Genomic DNA, 25,263 nt, shown 5'->3' on the forward strand with positions numbered 1-25,263 from the left:
ATTTCAATTTTTCAAATTCCAATTATCAAAACCTACCCAATCCAGTCAACTGTCAAAGTTCGGTAGGTGAGCGGCTCTCACATTTCCAGTGACAGGAGAGTTGGGCATCCCATTATTCCTGTTATGCATACTAAATTTGTGATTGTTTCTTTTCTTTCAAGCTTATCGAGACATTACAATTTCGTTCAATTTACGTGGCGATAAATGTGTCTCTTCTATTATAATAAGTTTATCCTAATTATATTATTCACTGTTCGCTATTGTAAGAACGATTTTTTTTTTTAGAATATTTTCAAACTTATTTGCCTTTCCATGAGAAAACTTAATGACTCTCTTTTCAAATATAACACCTCGCTTGTGTACGGATTTCAACGCTTATAGAATGAAATATAGTAACACGATTACAAACCATAGATATATTAGAGAATTAATTATTTTTATACACATGTAACCAGAGAATGTAAAATATAATACATCCAGGTTTAAAAAACAAATAAAGCGTATGTTGCAAATTCAATAGTAATGTTGCGATTGAAAGGTCAATTCTTCATAAAAATAGTCATTTCGTTCGTGTTGGTTCATGTAGAATAAGTAAATTGAGTAAATAATTTTCATTTATCGGAAACTGTTAGTATATATTGAATGTATACGTGAAAATATTTCATTTAGTTCGATACTATACTTTCATATGTATAACTTATATTTACTGATAAGTTGGTTGGTTGGTTGTTTACTCAGACACGAAGTCACCGAATTTAATGTAGAACCATGGCTGATTCCCATAAAACTTATCTCGCTTTGCTTGACAGTACATTATTTAACAACGGAGCGAAGAAAACATATGTCAGAATGAACGCTTTGTTTTCTGTATTTATCTCTAAAAATGGCGACTGCAGCTTTCGACAGCAGGAAAATATGTAGCGATGTCTAAATTTTATATCGTCGTTGCGTTTCTTGGCCTCCATGTAAACAAATTTTAGCAAAAGCAACATCGAATATGTCTGTCAAAGCACAAGTCTGACGCAAAGCGAAGCTAAAGTTATATGTGAATTAGCCATAATTAGCATTTACTACAACTTCAATGCTTCTCTTCATTCTACTTGTGTTCAAAATATTTTAAATATAATAAACAAATTAAATAGCAAAATATAGAAATATAGATTTGCATACATACATACCTACCTATTGGGTGTTTTTGTGTGTTTTTGAAAGAAAATCAACATTTTAAGTAGCAGAAAATCTTACATTAAAAACATTTTATACTATACTAGCTTTCCCCCCGGCTTCGCTCGCATTGAATCCCTTGAATAAATATCAAAGATTATTAACAATACCAAATAACTGAATACATAATATGTACACGTATTTTGATCAATGCTTTTGATGCATTTTTGTTTTGTTAGATTTCGAAATTTTTCGACAAACAATCATATCTGGCCACACCCATTTGTTTAAATTTTGAAATCTATTTTGCAAACAGAAATTGAATTTCAATTTCTTGAATTGAAATCTATTTCGTTATAGTATAGTAGGTGCGGGATGAAGGAATAACTGTCCTAATTTTCACTTTTTTCCGTGCGTCCGGACGTTCTGCGGGTACATAACGAAATAGAGTTAAGACGGAAGTTTTTCAAATTTGAACGAATCTAGTGATTGTTAAGGAGTGATTGTTCTATGAAAAAGGTTATTGAAAATATTTCGACATTGTCCGTAAAATTAATAGATAGGGTTTTCACAAGTCTCATAAAGTTATTAGTTATAACGATAGCATTGAGAATTGTAAATGTGTAAACTCTTTTTTGTATGAAATCCAACAAAAGATTTTTTAAACAAGTGTAAAAATTTATAATTTTACGATTTTACGATGCTTTACGACGGGTTGTGAGTACCCCAATAGAAAAGAGTGTATGAAAAAATATGTATTTGTAGACAATTTTTTATTAACTTATAAAGACATTAGGGAGAGAGATGAAAAAATAGAAAGACGGGAAATTGTTCTCAAACTTTCATTTTGTATTATCGATTGCAACTCATATTTCAATATCAAACCTCTTTTCATAGCCGAAATGTACTAAGTTATTCGAGATTCAACATCTTCCTCGTGGTTATGTGCCTTCATTATAATTGTTTTGCACTAAAGAGTACATGCGTGTTACATGAGATTGATCAAGATGCTGTAGTTTGACACGCGCTATGTCGTCTAAACTCTATACAATATAGTATCCATGTAGTAATATGTATATTAACAGTACTGTGCAACAATTGGGTAAATTGAACTTTTTGAGCGTTATGTTTTTCATATTTTATTAGGATTAGTGGATCTTTTCGAGTTTTAATAATTGAGCGAACATTTCTAATTCATTAGTTAAAGGTTTCCGATATCATTTGCTACAATCATGAGACCTAATACATACCTATTTTTGATCCCAGAAATGCTAGCTTCCCATGAGTCTTAGTTTATCTTCTGTGTAAAATAGTCGGAGCACATAGTATATACATGTGTGCACATACATATACACGCACTTAGATAATATTGTTTATTATGTATTAATACAAATAATTAATATTTTATCATTAACACAAATCAGATGCAATTATTAGCATACTCGTACGATTAGACGATAGTGTAGATTCAATGAGAACATCATAAACACAAGCAAAGCAGATTACTGTCACAAATACTTTTAAAACGTACATACATACATACATTAAATATACACAGGTATTTATTTAAGATATGCTGTTATATTGAAAAAATAACTAAAAGCCAGTGTAATGTGTGAAAGTAGTTTATATTCGCTTAAAACGAATTTATATTTATTTATACTATATATAGTATGTAGAGCCAACGTCGCTAAAATCAAAATTATAACATGTCTCTGAATTACTTTTATTTGTATTTGTATATGTATATATGCATATGTACACTTATAAAATTATGTGACATAGAATTTCCAAAGCTGACGATTGCTATCCAGAAAAATACTGCTTAAAAACTATTTGTGTTTTTTTTTTTTTTAATCTGTTGCTTAATAATGTTTAGATAAAACTTTAGGATAAATGTGCAAGTCGAATCAGAATGCTAAATCTAATATATGTATTTATGTGTATTTATTTATTTAGAGAAATTACATATAAAGCATTTATACAGTTTTCGTTTATTCTGTAAAGCGTTTGCCTTTGGAATTAAATGTCAAAGTTCCGCCAGAATTTCCAAGAGGGAAATTTTCTTCTTTGACTATTGTTGAAAGCTGGTAACCAAGGCCGAATTAAGGGCAGGGCTGAGCGATCCTTGTTACTTGTATTTAGAATAATATTCGAAAATTTACAAGTATAAACAAGAGAAGAGAGAAATATAGAGTTTGTCCACAGTAAATAGCAATATTTATTTTGAACGCCATTCGGGAAACGATGTGAAAAGTTCCTGTTATTATTTTTTTTGAAGTTATGTGCATAAATCACAAAGGTTAAAAATGAAACCACAGATTACACAAAAAATCGCAGCTGTTGAATAAGAGCTCACACTTTTCCTGTTATTTTTTTTAAGTTGGCTGTATCTCAAAGGTTAAAAATTAATACATAGATCACTCAAAATATTGGATATTGGCCTGAAGTATTAAGGAGGGTTGTCAGTTTCATCAAATTTACTTTCTACCACTTGGTTCTCAGGCATCGGCATTGTAACTTTCAAAGAGGAACAAATTTCGTACAGAAGCTTTTCTTCCAGTTATTGATGAATTGGTTAGTAAACTTGAAAAAAATATTGCTTACGAGTTGGTTGAAAAAATTTTGAAGCCTTCTTAGGGAATGAGGTCATCCAACTCAAAAATTTGTAGAAATTGGTAGATACAAGACGGATTGACTTTACGAAATTGTCATTAGAATTTATGCTCCACAAATAGTTATTTAATATGTTTTCACATGGGCGCTCTAATTAGGTAACTTAAAATGTCATCATAAGTTCTGAAATTATACAAGAAGTAGCGGTTGTCTCTCAGCAGGCATTTTTAATGCTTCGATGTAATTTCACATTACAAGAGACTTTTTTAAATTCATCAGGCATTTGGCTCGGCTGATAACTTGTCACACATGTACACATCTGTATGAATTTTTAATTTTATATAATACTATGTATAGTAGACAGTTTTTTTATGTAAATATATTTTATTAACGCTTATACTACTATGAGTAAAAAATAATAAGATTTCGTTCATAATTTTAAAATTCTTAATTTATTCTTCGAAATCTATGAGGTAACCCTCAAAGTAATCCACCTTAGTCCCAATACACTTGTGCCAATCGTCGAAACAGTTGTTAAAGTCAATTTTCGGAATAGTTTTCAATGCGTGTAGCGATTCACGTTTAATGTCTTCAATTGACTCAAAACGGTTTCCCCGGAGTGTTCGTTTGAGTTTGCTGAATAGCCAGAAGTCACACGGAGCTAAATCAGGCGAATATGGTGGTTGCGGCATGATATTAGTTGAAAATTTGGCGAAGAATTCACGAAGAATCAATGCAGTAAGCGACGGTGTATATCGTGTTGTAAAAACCAAGAGTTCTTGGCCCATTGCTCCTCGCTCTATTTACGAATAGCTTAGCGCAAACTGCACATAGCACTCAAATAGTCTTCCTTTTTGACAGTTTGACTGGTCGGAAGGAATTTGGAGTGCACCACACCTCGATAATCGAAGAAACTGTCAATATAACCTCGATTTTTGACCTAATTTAATGGGGTTTGCGGCTTACTATTGCTACGATATTCGATTTTCCGGGTCGAAAGCATAGATCAAAGCCTAATCGCCAGTAATAATATGTTTCATGACAACCTGACAGTCGGAAAGCATTGTTTCGAAGACATTAACGTGACGCTGTTTTTCGAAAAAATTTAGTGATTTTGGAATAAATCGTGCTTTCACTTTTCTTAGGCCCAATTGATGTGCTGATTATCAGTTGCTTTTGTTGGTAGTCCTGGACTTGGTTCGTCATCAACGCGTTCTCAAGCCTCTTTGAAAAATGTATGCCAATCAAAAACACTTGCTCGCGACAAACAATTATCACCGAAGACCTTTTCCAACATTATGTAAGCACTTCAGAAAGAAAAGCATCTACTAAACAGTAATGATTACTTTGATGTGGTACTAGGCGCAGATGTCACTGACAGTCATACCAACCTAGAAAAATAATATTTCGACGAATGGTTTTTTGTGCAAAATTTTAGTTACTATTTTTTGCTCACAGTAGTATAAATATGTATATGTATATTCCATTAAATTTTCATTCTTATCATACTATACATAGGCACCTACATATGTTGCTAGTGTGTACTTGTAATTCGTTTGTTAATAGAAATTGAGACTAACAAATTAATTTGTAACTACGTACATTTACATATACTCGTATGGTGTTACAAAATATATTCGGGCATTTCATGACCTGGTTATAACCACCCGGTGTACATATATACATACATGTACAAAAACTTAACATTTTATTGTAAAAGTTTTCTTTTGCAATTTTGTTGAAATAATAAATGAATAAGAATCAAAACCATAAATTGCCTTTAGTCTGAGTGTGTGTATTAATGTGTATGCAAAGAACAAAGTTTTTCATAAAAGCAAATAAATTGAAACTAGGAAATATGCATGATAATACGAATGTTAAGGTAGTTGGAATCCGTTACCTTTCACATTGCCGCAAAGTCCACGAAGCAATTATCCATAGGGATACCATGAAAACGAGTAGCACCGTTCCTGGACATATTGTCATTAAAGTCTTTAAAACAAATCTGAAATTGAACACACATTTAAATTATTTTAATCAAAGTAATTTTATTATTAGATTAGGTAATCCTATAATTAAATAAATACGAATATATGTAATTACATATGTATATATATTCATAATTATTCTTTTTCCCTATTCAACCGAGGAATGGGCAATTAAATGTCAATAACAAATTACATTCAGAACTACTCAAACAATGTACCCTATATATTGCATGTACATATATTACTATATGTGACCTGGTCTACGAAAAGGGAGCTAACGTGCGAAAACTTTTTGGATTCTATCACGTGAAAAAGCATCTCATCTTCCATCCGAATCAACTAAAAAGTGAAAATTGATTTTTTGACACCTAAGCCCCCCACCCCCCCTCTCCCTAGACCAGATCACATATAGAGTATTTATGGAATATTACTATGGAAACTGAATTTTGTCATTGAATTCAAGTCACACAAGACAAACTTAGTATCTAATGTTAAAAGGCGAAATGTGTTCTAAACCTTTATTTGATCACATGACCCAGAAATTATGGCTTGTTTGCAAATATGTATAAGAAAATATTTAGCTTTCATGTGTATTTTAAAACTTTTGTAGTATTTTGTGTTGACCTATACTGATATTAGCAACCAAAAATTTACAGATTTAGACATGATTAAGAGTTATGGCAGAATCACCTGGTTTCAATGCAACATTATTCAAGCTGATTTGAAATTCACTTATCCTAAAGCATGATAGGAACGATATAATAGAAATATCATACAGTAGAAAATTTGATTTATGAAATGAAACACGATAGTTAGCTTTAGGAAAATTCTTACTTCGTAATATGGAATCAATAATTCATGAAATTTATAGGGACACAAAGCCCTTCCTGATACAAGACATATTTTTGCTCATTCAACGAGTTGAAAGTATTATATGTGACCTGGTCTACGGAAAGGGGGCTTAGGTGTCAAAATTAATGAGATAACAAGAAACTGACGAAACGAGTTGTTTATTTTTAACAGCTGTTTCCCAGAAAAACTAGTTTTCGCACGTTAGCTCCCTTTTCGTAGACCAGGTCACATATACTGAAATCATTGTGAGGGAAATGTATGAAATAATTAAAAATTTAGTAACACTCTTACCTCGTATTAAAGTTAATTCTGTTGAGGGCTCCTATGCTTCGTGACGATGCGTCCGTAAATAATTTCGAATGAAGAAGCATAACCCGACATATTAAATATAGCCGAAGGAACATGGGTAATGATAACGCCACATCATATGGTACCGTTTCGGTGCCCATAGTTTTATTTTTATTTGCCAATTTTGTGGTCCATTGGAAATAATATTCGCCAGGAATTGGATGAATTGCACATATAAAAAGTTCTAAACTTATCTGACTAATTCGTTGCCATGTCATTGCGATCCGCCAATCGTCTGCACAATTGTCTATCATGAACAACTGTTAATTTGTCATAATGTACCGTTATCCATTTAGAGTTGAGTAGAGAGTTTTAAATGTAAGAAAAAGAAATAAATACCATAATTTTACCAATAATTCATTAATTGAAACTATGAAAATTTATTATTTTTAGTGTGACAAACGAAATAACTAACGGACAAACTAACGACTTGGAAGTCACTTTACATACATTCACTACAAAATATAATATTTCCAAATCATTAAAAACATAAAACACTTATTTCGCTCAGCTAAAGGCACCTATGTACATCCATATCTGTGTTCAAAAGGCATACATATGTAAAATGGGAAATGCGAATTTGTAGTTATACATTGTTAGAACAGATAAGTTTTCATGTGGAGATTTTGATATTAACTATTATACTAAGTATTATTCCTCTGTATAATATACTCAATTATGTATGTATTTGTGTATGTGCAAATAAGGTAATAATAAAAAGGTTTTTAAAGTATAAGCTGGATTTTGGTCAAATTTGTGTCTGGCAAAACATATGTTATATTAATTACATCCACAACAACAACGAAATAAACGAGGTTTGAACAGATTTTCAGATAATATTGTAAGATGGACATATTTCTTTCAGGTACTGATTCTGATGTGGATAAGTGCCTACTGCCAACATTACTACCGTAAATCGGCAAGGTTTGAAAGCGACGCCTTGTTCTTCGCCTTAATTGAACTCTACAAAATAAATACGAAAAAAGCACTGAATATATCCCTCTAAATATCTTCATGTCATTTCGAAGAGTATTTTTAATGAGTTAAAATTGGCGTTATTAAATTTTAATTTATTTGTTTGGTTTAAATATGTTGGCATATTTCCAAACTCTTGATGTGCTTCAAGTTCAGTATTAAAAGTATTAACGCATACAAAGCATCTCACGACAGTTTTATATTAAGTTAAGTAAATGTGTGAAGAAGGGGTACACAAGAGTGGCGGCCTATTATGGTCTTTGTCGATGATAAGCGACTCGAAAACTAAGAGAGAAGAAAAATACAAGAAAATGAGTCTAATATTTCAAAAATAAATTTAACAGTAGCTGAAAAACTGAGCTTTCACAATACAAAATACAAATAATTCTTTCTGTCCCAATTTCCAAATTGTTTTATACTTGTATATGTTCGTACGCAACTTTAGCTTGTTTTGGATCCTTAGTGCATTACAAATGACAGTAAGTATGCAGCTAACATAGGGTGAGTTACTTATAGACTTTTTATATAATAGTTGTAGCTATGAAATAAAAAAGACTACGCTACAGCTAAGCGTAAATCGGTGTAAATGCAAAGCCAACCATAAGAAATAAGCAAGTCACACTCTTCATGAAGCGTTTAAAGAAGCTCTAGAAAAAATATTGTAGAAAATGTTATGCCATCGTTATGCATCTTAATTTACAAAATAAGCGATACATTTACATCTTTTCATTACATACATAAGTACATGTGAGTTGTCCCACGTAATCATATAAATATGTACACACATACAAACAAGTTAATATTTGGCACGGCTCATTCAAATATATGAGCCTGACATACGAGTAATTAGATAAACTTACAGACACATACTCGTATAGCTAAAATAAGCAAGTCAATTTATCAATCTAAGTGATTTCTATCTGAATCAATCCGATGGATATCAAATCTATACATTGAACCAGAAAAGATTTCTATTTTTCAGTATTTGCTGAATATTATATTTCCTTAATTTATAATATATTTCCGTAATTTTAGAAATACATCGTTACTTACAGCAACTTTAAAATTCATTAATGAATCGTTATATCGGGCTTCTAAAATTTAGTACAATGAATTATCAAAAAATAATTTGATTGAAGCATTTATGTCCTTATCCTAAATACAAGACGAATCTTTTCGAAACACACTAATGGAAAACCACAATCGAACTAAATGTATATATACATATGTACGTATGGAATGACTTTTAAATACTACTATAGGTATTTGTGACCGATATGCGGCAAAGAGGCATCTCATACGACATCGTCAAATACCAGTTGTTTGCATGAAGTAGCAAACATAGAGAGATGACATGTTGGGTTGTAACTTAGTTGGTCATTTCATTGCATGGCCGAGACATATCCAAATAAGTTTGTATGTATGTGTGTGTACTCACAGTCTTGTATGCTTATAATTACTGGAATTAGATACTTGTACTTGTATATGCATCGTAGGGACTATAACATATTATATAAAGCTCCAACTAAACTACCATCAAGAACTTACTCACAAATATTACAAAACTTTTATATTTACTTACTGAATTCTGCAAAGTATAATAAAAGGTCAGTATTAGAAATTTGTAAAGGATTCACATTAATATTATGTAGGGTTTCTAAAAATTATACTATGGAAACGCAAATATGAACTGTCAAATGGTTTACTAAATGAATTTTTAACATATACATTAAATGAAAAATATAAATCAGTTAGACGCAAAGTGTGACCGCACATATGCCTACATACTCTCACATACCGATAATAATTTGTCAAACTTAGGCTTTATTTATGTGGGTATAAGCCAACTTGGAAAAAATTATATTTGATGGATGTTTGTACCATTGGAATTATATAACACCGTGAAATCTCTGAAAGCTGGGTTTTTATGATTATTTAAATTTTTGCTTTAAAAAAAAAAATAAAAAATTATCAATAAAAGTAAAAATTTTGTTTAACCAAGCATTGTAATGACTTAAGGGGGTATTCTGGTCTAGAAATTTAAAAAAATCGAAATTTTTGTTTATATATTTTCAAAGTTTAACTATTCAAGAATATGTGTACAAGAGGATTTTTCAAAATTGAAATTATTTTCGGAGATATAGGCATTTTTCTGACCCGGCACCCAAACTGGTTCGGACGGGAACTAATCGAACAAAAGACATTACGCGAAACTTTAAACGCGTTTTTCTCAAAACTGACTTTTTCGGAACGATACCTACGATTTCTCAGGTTCTACTGGACCGATTTACTTGAAATTTTTATAGAGTCTTCTTTATAGGCTTGTCTATGGTTGGAACTAGCCTCATCCCCAAATTTTTATTTTTGTTATTTTTAAAAAATTCGAAATAGTCAGAAAAAGTGATTCAAAAAAACTTTTTTTTTCAGGCAGTCGCCATTTTGTGAAAAAAATTTTTTTTTCCCACTTTTCCGTAGTTCCGGCCATTGCGACATTATTCTAGATTAATAATCTTTTTTTTTTGGTTTCAGATAACTAGGAGGGTTGAAATCATGGGTATGGTCACGTGGAAATTTTTAGAGACCCCCCACTTCGTCAGCTCATAATTTTTGAAATTTTTTACTTTTTTTAGTTTTTAATTTTTTTCTGTACTCTTCTAAAATTAACAAAAAACTAATAAAAAATGGATAATAAAAATATGAATTGCCTTTTTTTTACGACACTTTAAAAATTACCTGTAATTCATGCTTCTAGACCAGAATACCCCCTTAAAAATGTGATAAAGTAAATATATTTAGGGGAGTAGATATTTATCAGAGCTATTAGATAACGAGTCGAACTGTTTGTATTGCTATAATATAAGTCAGTTCTCATAATACATTGGTGATAAACACGAAAACGTGAAACTATATTATCCAGTACTTCAGCACGATACGCTTTTAGTCTAGCTGCAAATGGAAGCAGGGCATAGATATACTCATCATAAAAATGATAGTTTCAATTAGTAATGCTTTAGTCTAACCAGACTTCTACGGACATAGTTCGAGTATATTCAACCGAAAAACTGCACGGTAAATAATTTTTGGCAGCGGCGTGTTTGACTAACGTTTTTCTTCTAGTAATTTCGTACTCTGATGAATCTTGTTCAAATGATAAATGTAGCCAGTTAATATCAATAATATTATGAAATAAACTAAAGGCGATGTATTTTGACAGTCTATTCATCTTGCCTTGGTTCAAGAGTTTCGCACACAAAATGGGACAGTCTTATAAAATTACTACATGCTTGTACTAATAAACCAAGAGCTTTCGGTTTAACTCACACTAGCAGTACTACTTTGCTTCAAGCTTTCTAAAAGTATTGATCAAATGCAAAAGTTTAAATGTATTATAACAAAACTTCGGTACAAATATATGAATTCAACGAACGAATGTGCTAATATTTTGTTAAAACGTATAAACCCCTAACAAAGCACTAAGTTAAGATATAAACAATAACTTGGCACAGGGGATCGCAGTAGCAAGGGGCACATGTGGGCAAAAGACTTTGAAAAAGTGGTTCTGTCCCCGCTCTCTAATAAGTTTAATGAACATAGCTCCTAAGCCACTAATACGCCCCTCTCTATGTAACGGTGATGTAGACAAATAAGAAAGAGCTAAGTTCATGTGTAATCGAACATTTCATACTCTTGCAACTTATAGGAATCAATGTTTACCTTTTCGTGGGTACAAATTAAGAATCAATTAAAATATCGAGATAAAGCTTTGGACGAATAGTGCCTTGCCCTTTATGACTAAAAACTACCAAAATCAAATTATAACTGTTCACACCCTTAGTACTGATTATGTGGTGTGAAATTTGAAAGAGATAATCCTTTTCAGTATGTCTTTTTGTCAAAAATAGGTTGAATTGGGTCAATACCTCATATAAAGCCCCCATATACCTCATGTAAAGTTTTTTGAATTTCGGGATGACTTTGTACCGCCTGCATGGGCCAATAATTGATTTAGCTTAATAAAATTTAGAGAGCGTGTTTTTCTAATAACGGTGCATCTTTTTGCATATAATGAATAAAATCGGGTAAAAACTTGCCTTAGAGCCCATATAACTAGCAATCCTTATATAGCTGAAGGTACTTCCCTGGCTTCAATTTTTGCAAGTTGCAAGAGTATGAAATGTTACATCCGAACTTAGCTTTTCCTTACTTGTTTTTTTCCATATTTTTAATCAATTTTCATTCGCACGCCAAATGATCAGATTTTTTTTAAAGAGTTAATAGGTTCTATGTTCATTACAATCTGCACTTGAAGAGAAAATGCAAAAAATATACCCCAGGTAATGATTCAAAGCTGCGTATTTATTCCCATCAGCAAAAATTATATTAAAATCATCCTCGAATAAGACATATCTGACACAACCTCAATCGGAAATCACTGTATAAAGTATATTGGAGGCAGGAAAGGTATGTGCTGAAACACACAAACTTTTGACGTTACTTAAGCATACTCGAGAACACATTTCTAAGTGATTTTATAAATACATACATATATTACTCATACACTGATCGACATATTCGACATACGGTTTGTTATAGTGACGACAAACATTACAGTAAATCCGGATTAAGTGCCACAACCAGATTTTAAGAGATAATACCGTTTAAAAGAAACCCGCTTAAGTACCATATGGTACTTTTCTGTTTGTTAAAGGCATTCAAATTAAATATCAAAAAAGTATAAAAAAAACCAAAATTTTGCATTACACGCATTGCAATATGAGATCGAATTGTTTACAAATAATTTTTGTTAACACAGGGACACAATGCATCTATTTTAATAAAAAAAAAATACAAGAAAAAGTACTAACTTCGGCTGCACCGAAGCTGTAATAATATAATACTCTCTGTTAATTTCTTGAGGATACCTCATCACATGAAAAGGTTTTCCATCATGCAATTCGTTTAGCCGAATGTTTCAATTAATACTAAATAGATTCAAAATTAAAAGAGTTAGTAGAGTATTAATATTTTATTTTGCCTCCATTACATTTTATTAAATCGAAAATGCAATTTGTCATAATTTCTATTAGTTTTTTTTAAGATATCTTCATGTTCAAAAACACTGCTAAATTGGCAACCATTTTTATAAAGGTCTCTTGCCAGAATGCCCTGAAGGTTATCGATGGGATTTAAAGCTGGACTACTTGCATTCCATTTCATCAATTCTATATTTTTGTCTTCAAACCAGTGAACAGAATGTCGCGAGACGTGGATAGCAGCGTTATCTTGTTGGAAAATTGGTTCTTATTGAAAAGAGATTAATTCTGCTTCCTACATATTCGTGTAGATTTCGCTGCTAATTTTTGTTGGAACATAGCATATTCTGGATCTGGGATCTGGGTTAATAAGAAAAGGCTGCCCAAATCATAACACCTTCACCACCAAAGTTCCTGCTCAACCTTGGTTCCTCTTTTGCTTTCAACTCATGCCAAAAGTAACTAAATTCATCAGGACCATCGAGATTTTCTCTTCGGATAAAATTACGTTCTCGTGGGTTTTTGTCAATGCCGATGCTTTTGCTAGCTTTTTATAAACAATGTGTTATGTTTTGTTTAAATATTTCTGGATACGACGTTTTTTAATAGGAAGATCAAATTGCGCTTTATTTTTTTTTTTTTGTTACCTTTGGTTTTTTTCTTGTGGCCATAATTCTTGCCCAATCTTAAAAACTTTCTGATAACTTTCTCAGATCTGTATATTTTTTTTAAAGGAATCTACATATTACTCATGCCATTTTCTTTATGCGCCGTTATAACAGCTTTCTCTTTGTTTAACAAGTAGTGTCCTTTCGGCATGGCTTTAAAAAACAAAACATAAAAAAAAAAAAACATAAGTAATAACTTAGGTGAGACTAATAAATCCATGCAATGTCAGTTGTAATATTTTTCCTAAAAAAATACACTTATCTCTTCATTTCTTTATAAAATGACTTTTACCACCTTTCCGGCTAAACGAAATGCGCACTGAAATTAACACTTATTACGTCTTTTCAATGATAATTTTTCAAGTTTGATATATGTGGACTAATTACAATAAAAACATAAATGATTACGTATGCAAAATATTCGCAGACGGCCTAAAGTACCATAGCAATTTTCAGAATAGCATAATAGGAGGAACAATTTGCCATTCACCTAAAGGAAATGCTCGGACTGTATATGCTCTAGTTGTTTGATATCGATGGTTCCGACAAATGAACAGCTTCATGATGATAAAAAGACGTCAGTAAAATTTCAGACCAATATCTCAAAAGCTGAAAGACTAGTTCACGTATTAACAGACAGCGGGACAAACAGATGAACAAACAGACGGACATGGCTAAATCGATTCAGCTCGTCACCCTGATCATCGACTTTCCCTTTTGGGTGATACAAATATCGTGGCAAACTTACCATGTTCGGGGTACAATAACATAAGGGTGTTAAAATGGTACATTAGAAAAATGATGCACAAATTGTATGATAAACATGAATTTACCTATTTTGACATTACTACATATCTTTTATAAAAGAAGATGCTCTTTAAATTTCATTAAAGTACCTCACATACAGTCATCATTATAAGTAGTAAAATCAGCTATATGGGGGCTATGGGAATTATTGATCCGAACTATTCTTTTGGAAATAGAGGGTTTACTCGTGATAGTTTTATCTAATACAAACAAACATTAGGTGAACAAAACTATTAAACTCTATAGCAACTTGTTGCAAGAGTATAAAAATACAGTGTGTTTGTGACATAAAACTTGTATGTTTTCAACAAAATCTTGGTAACATTAATTTTTCACACAATATTTGTGGTTTTAGATCTTTTCATTTTCTGCAACTATGGTATTGTTTGTCGCGAGCAAGTATTTTTGATTGGTACAAATTATTCAAAGAGGATCAAGAACGCGTTAACGACGAACCACGTCCAGGACGGCCATCAACATGTCGATTGGGCCTAAGAAAAGTGAAGTAGAATTGGTTTCAAAATCATTAAATTTTTTCGAAAAACGGCGCCGCGTTAATGTCTGAGAACAATGCTTTCCGACTGCCAGGATGTCATAATTATATATAATTTCGATCCGACAGACGATCAATCCTTCATGAGTTCAACCAATATCGTGTCTCAACCACCGTATTCGCCTGATTTAGCTTCTTGTCACTTCTGGCTATTCAGCAAACTCAAACGAACACTACGGGGAAACCGTAACAAAAGTTTGCAAATTTACTAATAAAAAGTCGCTTCTTATAACCAATTTGTTGCAAATATAAGTATACTTCAATTATATAAAACCACTTATGTTAAATGTGTTTTTTTTGTCTTTATTCAGTTAAATTAAGTTAGCAGCCCCCTTACCGTATAGTACGCGCCATAAGTATTAAGATGTTAGAAAGGGTTAAGTTCGGATAAGCGAACTTTTTATACTCCCTCCACTTGCAAGGTTCGAAGCAGGTGAAATACTTTCAGGTGTCGGGAAAACTATGTATTAAACAAATAAGAAAAGCCTTTTTTCGGGTATAAAAAATTGCATACTCTTGCAACTCATAGTAATTATAAAACAGCTGAGCTTAAATAAATCAATGGTTTTTAATAAAAAAGAAATTTTTAAAGAAATAACAAATTTATAGTATACCTAAAATTTAACTTCGGTAAAGCTGGCCTGTCATGAAAAATTAAAAAAGATATACGTATATATCGTTTAGGTGACTGGTTGCCAGATATTTATGAGGAGTATACCAGCTCCGTGCCAGTTCAAAATACACTTAAAGTATATTCTTCTTGTCAATGAATCGTTAAATCGCTTGTATGTTAAGCAACTAAGATTAAGCCTGGAAATCTAATGAAAATCTAATCGGTTGTATCATGGAAAGTAAAACAATGAACAACAATACTAATTTTATCATGCAAGAGATATGGAACTTCTAGTAAAAATAAAAATCTAGCACCGAAATATTTAAGTTACTTATCCACGGACAAGCGTAATCTTTAAAAAATTTTGAAGAAACAAGTAACTGCATTACATATAAATAGAGAATTTATATAATAATATATAAATATTTATAGTAAGCAGGTTTAAATGGTGCAAACTCGACAGCCGGTATCTTACCGAGCGTTGATTACACTTCTTTAAGCACATACAAGTACATATACATATGTATTTACATTTATTCTTAATCTAAAATTAAATGTTGTTTGATTATTATTTCCAATATAAAATAAATATCTTGGAATATTTGATATATTTATTTGGAAATTTATTTTAATTCAAGTAAATACGAAAATTGGTAATATGTATCTTGGGCATTTCTGCCCAGTGAATAGTAAACTCTTATCTTATTGATTTTATACTCTTGCAACATGTTGCTACAGAGACATTGGTACAGGGATCGCACTAACAAGGGGTATAAGAAAATGGATGAAATCGGAAGATAACCCCGCTTTCTCCCCACATAACTGTACTGTTAAAAACTACTAAAAGCACAATAAATTAATAACTAAATACGCCAGAGTTATTAAATTTTATTTCCGTGGTGGTGTGAGAAGTCTTTATGAATTGTTTATGAGCCGGTGTGAAAATTGGGCAATGGGCGTAACACCGCCCACTTTTTGATGAGATCCCATATCTCGGTATCGATCCGAGCGATTTCGACTAAATTTAGGTCGTGGAATTCCTCTCACTTCCCTATGTCACAGTGCGAAAATTGGCTAAACGGAGTAGAACTGTGCCATGTACTCGTAACCATATTTCACAAATTTAAATTCCATTCGATTCTTTCACTTTCCAGTACACAATTCAAGAAGCAATTAATATAATGGATTAAAATCTAGCACGAATAATGCCTTTAGAGTATGCACCCTTATGACCAAAAATTGTCCAAATCCATTGCATCTATAGTTGAATTTTGTCAAAAATATCGGCCAATGTATGGGATATGCAATTAAACTTCAGATAGAATATTTACCTGATAATAATATCTTTGTGCATCAAAAATGGGTGGAAACGAGTCCCTTAGCCCCCATATACCTATTAAACAGGTTTTCAAACTTCCGAGATTTCATAACGCATATATCGGCCAATATGTGTAATATCAGGATTTTACACATCCGGCTGACTTTATTTCATATGATTGGTGTTTGTATGCGAGGTATTTTATGAAACCCAGGTTTCTTCAGTATAATGTTAGTATGTTACTGGCCAAAATAGATAAAATCGGGTCAATAGTCAATCGGTGAGAGTTGGGGACATCTCATACTTATATTGCATTTAATGATTTTCGTTTTTCTAACTAACCTTATGTCGATTTTTTTTTGGTCAGTCAGTGATATCTGTGTCAAATTTCACATCAAAAACTTTCAACTTTGACCTTGAATAACTTTGACGGAAGTGATTTTTTTGAAAAATTTCAGAGAAACTTTTTGTAGAACGTTCAATTTTCTACAAAAATAATTCGGCGCCGCAGCAATGTATCAATTGGTTTCGCAAAGAAAAAATTAAATGCAAAAAGTACGAAAACCCCATGTTATTTAAATGGGAAATGGGAAATAAATCGTCGTTGCGGCACGGGTTATTATCAATATTAAGAGCTCATATGGGTTTCATAATTTTTTTGGACATTTACTAAAAATTTTGAGGGCGCTGCAGACTCAAAAATAAATTTGGGAAATAACGGACACCCTAACCTTATACATATTATTTAAAATTGCTTGGGTGCCGATCCTCTGGTTGACGTTTTACACCTGAAGATATTTCCTTGACTTTGAGTCCTCTTAGTTGCAAGAGTACAAAATGTTCAGTTGCACATATCTCCTCCATAACTATATATAAAATACATGGAGAATGGAGATAATTTGAATCCAGAAATCAAGTACTGTTTATTTTTAAAATGTAGTGTTCCGAGAAAGCTATCACCGCTCTACAGTGATATTATCAGAAAATTTAAAATTAACTATTCAATCATCTTCTAAATACGTTTAGTAGATTGAATGAAATTAGCACTGAGACTAGAGTAAGCAGGTGGTTATTAACTAAATGGGTGTAATTAGATCACTATTGTTGGAGTCATTAATCGTTATATAAGAAGTAAAATCATTGCCAGCTTTGATTTAATTCGGCTTAAAAGAAACTGTCTATAAAATTTGTAAAAAAAAATTTAGTCAACAAAAATGTTTAATATTATTTATTTATGTTTGCAAAGGTGTGTCAAGCCAATTATGAAAATTTGTCGATTTGGTAAAATACCCACTTTGACAATAATTGCCGATAAAAGCTAGAAAATTTTATTCATAACAGGAGAATGTCTTTAAATAAACGATTAATGAATTCGAACATATCCGGCTCAGAAATAAACTGATTTGAAAGAGTTGGATACATTGTTTTTGTATTTGTAGTTGCATTTTAGACATTAAATCATCGATAATCAATGTAAAACTGTTGTCTTTTTGTTGCGGAGAACCTCTCAAAACTAATATTGATTATGGAAGGTATTTGTACAAGCAGTGGATTGGAAAAATACTCATGAAATACAATGAAAATGAAATGTGTAATAAATAAAAGAAACATTTTTCCAGCGCTCCCTCACATCAAGGATTATCGCTTAGTATTACTCAATATAATTTACATTACATTACATTTTCTTTAATGAAATTATATTTCAGATTTCAAATTTTGATATATTCCCGTAGTTTGAAAGCAAATAAATTCGTTTTTACACCTTTAAGGAATTTAGCGACACATGTTTTAGCAGACTTAGTCTAACGAATAATAAATTACACATACAGTATAGTTATTGTGATGAAACAGTAGCAAACATAATAGATAGAATTGTTTGTTTAATGCTTCCGTTCCGCTTTTGGAAATATACAATTTGGGTTCCCCAATTCTATTTTATTTATTCTTTGGTTAAGAATATAAAGTGTGTGTTCTTCACGAACAGGTGTTGAAGTTTCATCATGTTATAGCATCCTACATATGGTCCTGTACTATATGTATATTTATTTATTGTTTAATTAAAATTATAATAGTGCAAGCTGGTGACAAACAATATTATGTATGCCGTATGTGCTAAAACATCAGTTTTGCATGCATGAATTACATAACTACGAGGACAATGATGCTGAGGACGCTGATTGTAACATCTGAAAAGGAATTTAAATTTGCACTCACTCTCACCTGCACTTCCAAAGCATGGTAAGCTATAATAAGACCTAAAAGAATCACAGTCGAAACAGATATTAACGTTTTTAACGCTGTCGAGTAAAATGAAGCCTGAAAAAACAATAAAAAATAGTAATTATTTGCTATTCACACACGTAATTACTTATAACTAATATTTTCGATTATGATATATAGTATGTGCATATATAACCATATCTACCTCGAAATTAATTTATATGAGTATTATAACTAAGGTAACGAAATTTAACTTCTAAACTTGATTTGTGACGAAAAACTATACAAATTTCAAATTTTAAGGGGTTAAATTGGTTTACTGGTTTCAAAAAATCGATTTTTTTTATTGTGTTATTAAATGCTACAACATCTCTAGAATATTGTTCTAAATTATAAAGTTGATCCGAGTAATAGAACTTGTGCGCATGAGTATTTTTTTTTTTTGTAAAAATCTCTGCAAATATATTTTTTTCCCCTTCGTTTAAGTTCTGAGTTAAGGTTTTAACTAAAACACGTATTTTTTACTTTAGACGATCCTGTAAAGAGTTATCCTGCCAACGCGGGCGCATCTTTTTCCGAGGGGTCACCGGAAATGGCGTCGCAGTAGCCGAGGTTAAAATGTTTTTTTTCCAAAAATTTTAGAACTTCTTTGTTTATGTTGTATGTTTGTAACAAAAAAGACTGTTTTTTACCCGAGGAAACCCATGTAACCTCTTAAGTGTATTTTACAGATAAGATGGAGTTATTTCTATTAAATTATTATTAAATAAAAAAAATAAGAATATAAGACTTTATCATTTTTGGCACCACCATTATAAGACAAAGCGGATCTCTGAGCTTAATTAAGATAACCCATATGTACGATACTTTCGGTAGAAATCATTTAGACATAGACAGTTAGGTCCTCATATTCGGTATCTGAGGTCCACTTTCAACAAATTTTTGGTAAGAGATGACATATAGTACATTATTAGTATGCATAGTTGCAGTCTGATTTCGTCTGTTCACATAAAACTGTTGAGACAATGCTACATATCAAATTTAGTTGATATTGGTCAGGTAGTTCATGAGATACAATATTAAATTTCCCCTAGCAGTGGGCACTGAAACTTATGCAGCCTTTCTCTTCTACAAAGATTTTGAATGGGGTCAATACTTTCTTTAGCCCATATACCGAATATAAAAATTGTCGAACTCCCGCGTTATTTTATATCGCATATACTTATCGGCCATTATGTGAGTTATCTTAATAAAATTGAGATAGCGTGTTTTTCTTATAACGGTGCATATTTGTGCTTAGAATTAAAAAAATCGGCTGAAAACTCGACCTAGACCCAATACAACTAACAGGCTTTGTGTACCTGAAGGTACTTCCCACTCCAGCTCTGAAAGTATTCGACGCAATGCCCGCCGGGGGAAGCAGAGGAAGAAGAAGGCCTCCCCCCCGTTGGAAAGACCAGATGGAGAAGGACCTGGTTACACTTGGAATTAAAAAATTGGAGTCAAGCAGCGAAAAGGAAGAACGACTGGCGCGTTGTTGTAAACTCGGCTATAACCTCGTAAACGATGCCTACCCCAGTAAAGTAGAAGAAAAAGTTTTAAATCGTTGTCCATTCTCACAAACCTTATGAGTAATAATGGAGAAATCTGGAGAATACGGATTATATTAATGTTTCAATATCTTGGAACTTAATCTAAATTTCGACGATTCTTGCAGTGGCTGCAGGCGAATTAGTTCTCTGTTTTTCTTAAATTATCAAAATAGTATAAAATAGGACATATATAAGTCCAGCTCGTCCACATTAAATTTCTTTTGTTCACCATGATAGCCCTCTTATCTGTGGATTAGTCAGCTATAACATTTTTTAAGTAGAAAAATCGGATGTGGATGCAAGCTTAATTGTTTCGTGATATATGCTTTTTTTTGTTTGAAAGACATTTTGTATACTGTATACCGTTAACTGAAATATTTCGGTATACATATACTTGAAAACAAAGTACAGCTTCATTTTGAATAACCAGAAAGCCATTTATTACTAGATCAAATATATGTAGTTTATGTAACCAGTCTTAATAAAAATTATTGCATCTAATCAATTTAACCGGACTGTATATAGTATAATGTATATAAATGCGCGACAAAATGGTAAAGTCACTTCATAGTTAGTATGTTTTTGGCAGATTGGAATTTCAATGGGCAGGGGTTTCACGCACAGCCAGAATCTTTGGGCGATCTATAATTTTTAATTTTCCGTAATTTCCGTAATTGTCACAAACTTTTAGTCTTGCTTATTTCCTGCGCATAGCAAAGTTGTCCTTGTTCATAGCTAGTGAGCGACTTACCTGGTCCCATTTTCTCTTTTTAATACTCAAAATTTAAATAACAAAGCTTTCTGTATCGAAGCTAAGCGAACTAATAAACAGCATCATGTTGTCGCAATGTATTGTGCACTTATTTAAATAAACACACTTTTTCGTAAATCTAACGGTACCTTTCCACGTCCCAAAGCGTGTTTTCTCTCTCATTTAGATATAGAATTTTTATACTTTGCAACCAGTTGTTACAGAGTATTATAGTTTTGTTCACCTAACTTTTGCACGTATCACCTAAAACTAAACGAGATAGATATAGGATGGCTAAAGAACTAAAAATATCCGACCGCAGCATTCGACGAAAAAATTTTTCCAATTGAGCAATTCGTAAACTCTCAAAACGATAGGGTTTACTTGACCGACCGTTCATACGAGATTCTAAGTCATCGGTTGGCCACCAGGAGGCAGCACCCGCCACAAATAATGGTTTGGGCCGCTGTCACCGCAGATGGGCGCTCTCCAATTGTTTTCATCGAGCCTGGCGTCAAAGTAAATGCGACATATTATTGGGAAAGTGTTTTGCCTGTTTTGAAGCCGTGGGCAAACAAACATTTCGGTCGCAAACCATGGACGTTTCAACAAGACTCAGCACCGTTTCACAAAGCGCGAGTGAACCAAGAATGGCTGAAAAACAACGTTCCGAACTTCATTACGACCACACAATGGCTCTCGAATTCACCAGATGCGAATCCAATGGATTATTCTCCCTGGGTCATTTTGGCAAGGTCCGAAGTAAAAAATACACCAGTCTCGAGATGCTGAAGAAAGCCATTGTCCGTGAGTGGGCCAAAATACCGGCAAGTCACATTCGGTTAAGGCAAAAGGTGGTCATATCGAGCAAAAGTGAATTGGTCCTGAATTTATGATGATTTTCATACATTTTGTACTTTAAAATAAATAAAAATAATTTTCCAAACAGAAGTTATGGCTTTTTTGATTGGTTACATTTCGAGTGCTGGACCCTGTAATATAACAAGGAACACCTGCTGGAAAAAAGGGGGCGAGAAGTTTAATGTACACATTTCCTAAACCAAATTTGCTGAGTACAATTCTTATAAAAACTTCTACTGACAGTGTGAAATTGGAGGATAACCCCATATAAGAGTTAAAAACTACTAAAAGCGCGATAAATCAATAACTAAATACGCCAGAGACATTAAATTTTACCACCGAGATGGTATGACGGAGCTTTATAGGAATCGGTATGAAAATTGGAAAATGGGCACCGCCAACTTTTTGGTTAAATCCCATATATATATATATTATATTATGTCATACTGTGAAAATGGATGAAGTCTAACAACAACCACGCCTACTTCCAACACAATTTTAAATTGCACTAGATTCGTTCAGTTTCCAGTCCACAATCCAAGAAGCAATTAATATAACGGGATAAAACTTTGCACGAATAATTTCTTCAGTGTGTGCCACCGTATGACCAAAAATGGTTTAAATCCAATAAAAACTGCTCAAGCCCCTAGGCACTGAATATGTGGGCCCAATGCTTACAGCTGACTTTTGATCGAAAATGTCGGTCAATGTGTGATATATATAACTGAAATTAAGAAATAATCCTTCTCTTATAATGGTATGTCTGTATGTCAAAAATGGGTTGAATCGGACCAATACTTTCCTTAGCCTCCCTATACTTAATATAAAGATTTTCGAACTTCCGGGTGACTTTGTACCGCATATATCGGTGATGTGAGAATATTTGAGTTATCCCAATGAAAATAAGTGAAAATAAGATAACTCATAATAGTGTATCTTTGTACCTAAAATAGATAAATATGGACGAAAACTTTGCCTAGCCCCTATATAACTTATATCAGATTTACGAACATCCGGCTGACTTTACTCTATATGATTGGTTTTACACCTTAAAGTATTTCCCTGGTTTTAATTATTAAATGTTGCAAAAGTATAAAATGTTCAGTGGCACCCGATCTTAGCCCTTCCTTAGTTGTTTATATTATGGTTACCATTTTCTAACTACATATGAAGTGATCTTATCATTTTGTCGCGCACCCTATCTATATTGAACTACTTAACAAAGTAAAGTAAAATTTACCAAGCCGGTACAAAGGTTTGGTTCTATATAAGATATATATACATATATTATATATAAAATATAATTTTTTTTTAAATTAGTGAATACCTACTTTTGTATAAACGCCGGCACTGCTTAATTCGTTTTCAATCACCATAACGATTATACCGAACATGCCCATTACCAACGCATAATCACTAATGCGTTTTCTTTTCTCAAATAAAGCTTTTCTTTTACCAAGCCGGTATCCAACGTTGGGTTTGTGTTTTGCTGAAATCGTTGACGGCTTCCTCGATGTATTACCGCCAGTAAGAGCTCGTTCTTCCATATACCTTAATAAAGTAATAAACAAGAATAATAATTAGCTGATATAACGGTAGGATAACATCTATACTAAACATTTTTTATGTAGATATGTATATACTATACATACGTCACTATATACTATATATACGTATCCGAATGAATTACTGATTACTATAAAAATAATACTGAAAAGTATTAAATGTGCGATTACTCATTAAACGATTTGTCAGAAGCATTAAATTGTATAGTTTGGTTGATTCGGAGGGATGCAAGGGAATCGATTTATTAATTAAGAAGGCACCATGCGTCTTTAGATGAAATCCTTATCTCATGAACGACTTTACCAATTTCAACCATGATCACAAATTTGGTGCATCATATTACCAATGTCACATAATCAAATCGAACTACAACCACGCTTACTGCCCATATTCCATCTGTTCTTCAAAAATAGTCGAAATTGCTCAACATCAATCCCCAGATGGATTAAATCTGCATAATACATACTTCCCCTAGTTTCTATATATATGTATATCTAACATAGTGATATCCAGTTTTTCATTAATTCTTCAATTAAATTAAATGCTTTCTTAATCATCGTGTTATTTAGCGCTGAATATGAAAGAATCGGTCTACATTTTGGACTAAAGCCTATAACAATGGTTAACTATGATAATAATATTATCACTCCTCATATGCGAAATAGCTAAATATTATGCGATAACATATTAATTATTAAATATTACAGGTATCGGTAGTCTAGTATGATGAGTGTAGAGATTTGAGTTAACTAGATAGATTTTACCAGAAACATATCGGATTTGAAACTAAGTTATTTTATAACCCATATTATAAGTTAGATACAAAATTTTATTATAATCCATTTTTTATTTTGCCTAATAGTGAATGTTGAGCTTGCTTTTCTGGTAATAATATATAGTAATTCGAAAAATGAATAAAGTCGGGTCAATACTATGTCAAGTCCCTTTATTCCAAATAAAATTATTTCTTATTTTATATTTATTACTTTGGTTTGGCTTTATGAAGTATTTATTAGTCAATATCTTATGTAGATATCTAAGGAAAATTAAGAGTACGTCTAACATTGATATACTAGAATTTAATGCAGAACTTGTGTGAAATCTGTCCACGAATTACCCCAACTCCCAAATGCTATTTATACAAATTCTTTTCGTTATTTTAGCACATTTTATGCCAATATGTCACTCAGTCTGTGAATTATCTTCACAATTATGCGTAGAAACATGTTCTCTAGTGCACTTGAATAATGTTCAGACCTTCCCTTAGCTCTTTAAATACATGATGTGATAATATAAGGGATAAGATACGTAACAATTTTGAAGGCCTTCCATAATCTG

At 32.2% G+C, this 25,263-nt stretch overlaps 1 protein-coding gene across 21 annotated transcripts in view; it reads right to left on the reverse strand.

Annotated features, from left to right (window-relative positions):
• The window catches only part of LOC126758236 (small conductance calcium-activated potassium channel protein), a 109,724-nt gene that overhangs the window by 27,644 nt on the left and 56,817 nt on the right, over positions 1 to 25,263 (reverse strand). For 15 of the 21 annotated variants that reach the window (XM_050472371.1, XM_050472383.1, XM_050472370.1 and 12 more), the window contains 4 exons: positions 23,691 to 23,910; positions 19,150 to 19,251; positions 6,912 to 7,228; positions 5,681 to 5,785 (listed from right to left, as the gene is read on the reverse strand). In XM_050472371.1, the coding sequence (XP_050328328.1) occupies positions 5,681 to 5,785; positions 6,912 to 7,228; positions 19,150 to 19,251; positions 23,691 to 23,910 (744 nt within the window). The remainder of the gene's footprint in view (positions 1 to 5,680; positions 5,786 to 6,911; positions 7,229 to 19,149; positions 19,252 to 23,690; positions 23,911 to 25,263) is intronic. The other 6 variants (XM_050472377.1, XM_050472381.1, XM_050472374.1 and 3 more) reach the window with 1 other exon arrangement.

Source organism: Bactrocera neohumeralis, chromosome 5 (genome assembly GCF_024586455.1).
Source record: "Bactrocera neohumeralis isolate Rockhampton chromosome 5, APGP_CSIRO_Bneo_wtdbg2-racon-allhic-juicebox.fasta_v2, whole genome shotgun sequence".
In the NCBI taxonomy this organism is placed as follows: Eukaryota; Metazoa; Arthropoda; class Insecta; order Diptera; family Tephritidae; genus Bactrocera; species Bactrocera neohumeralis.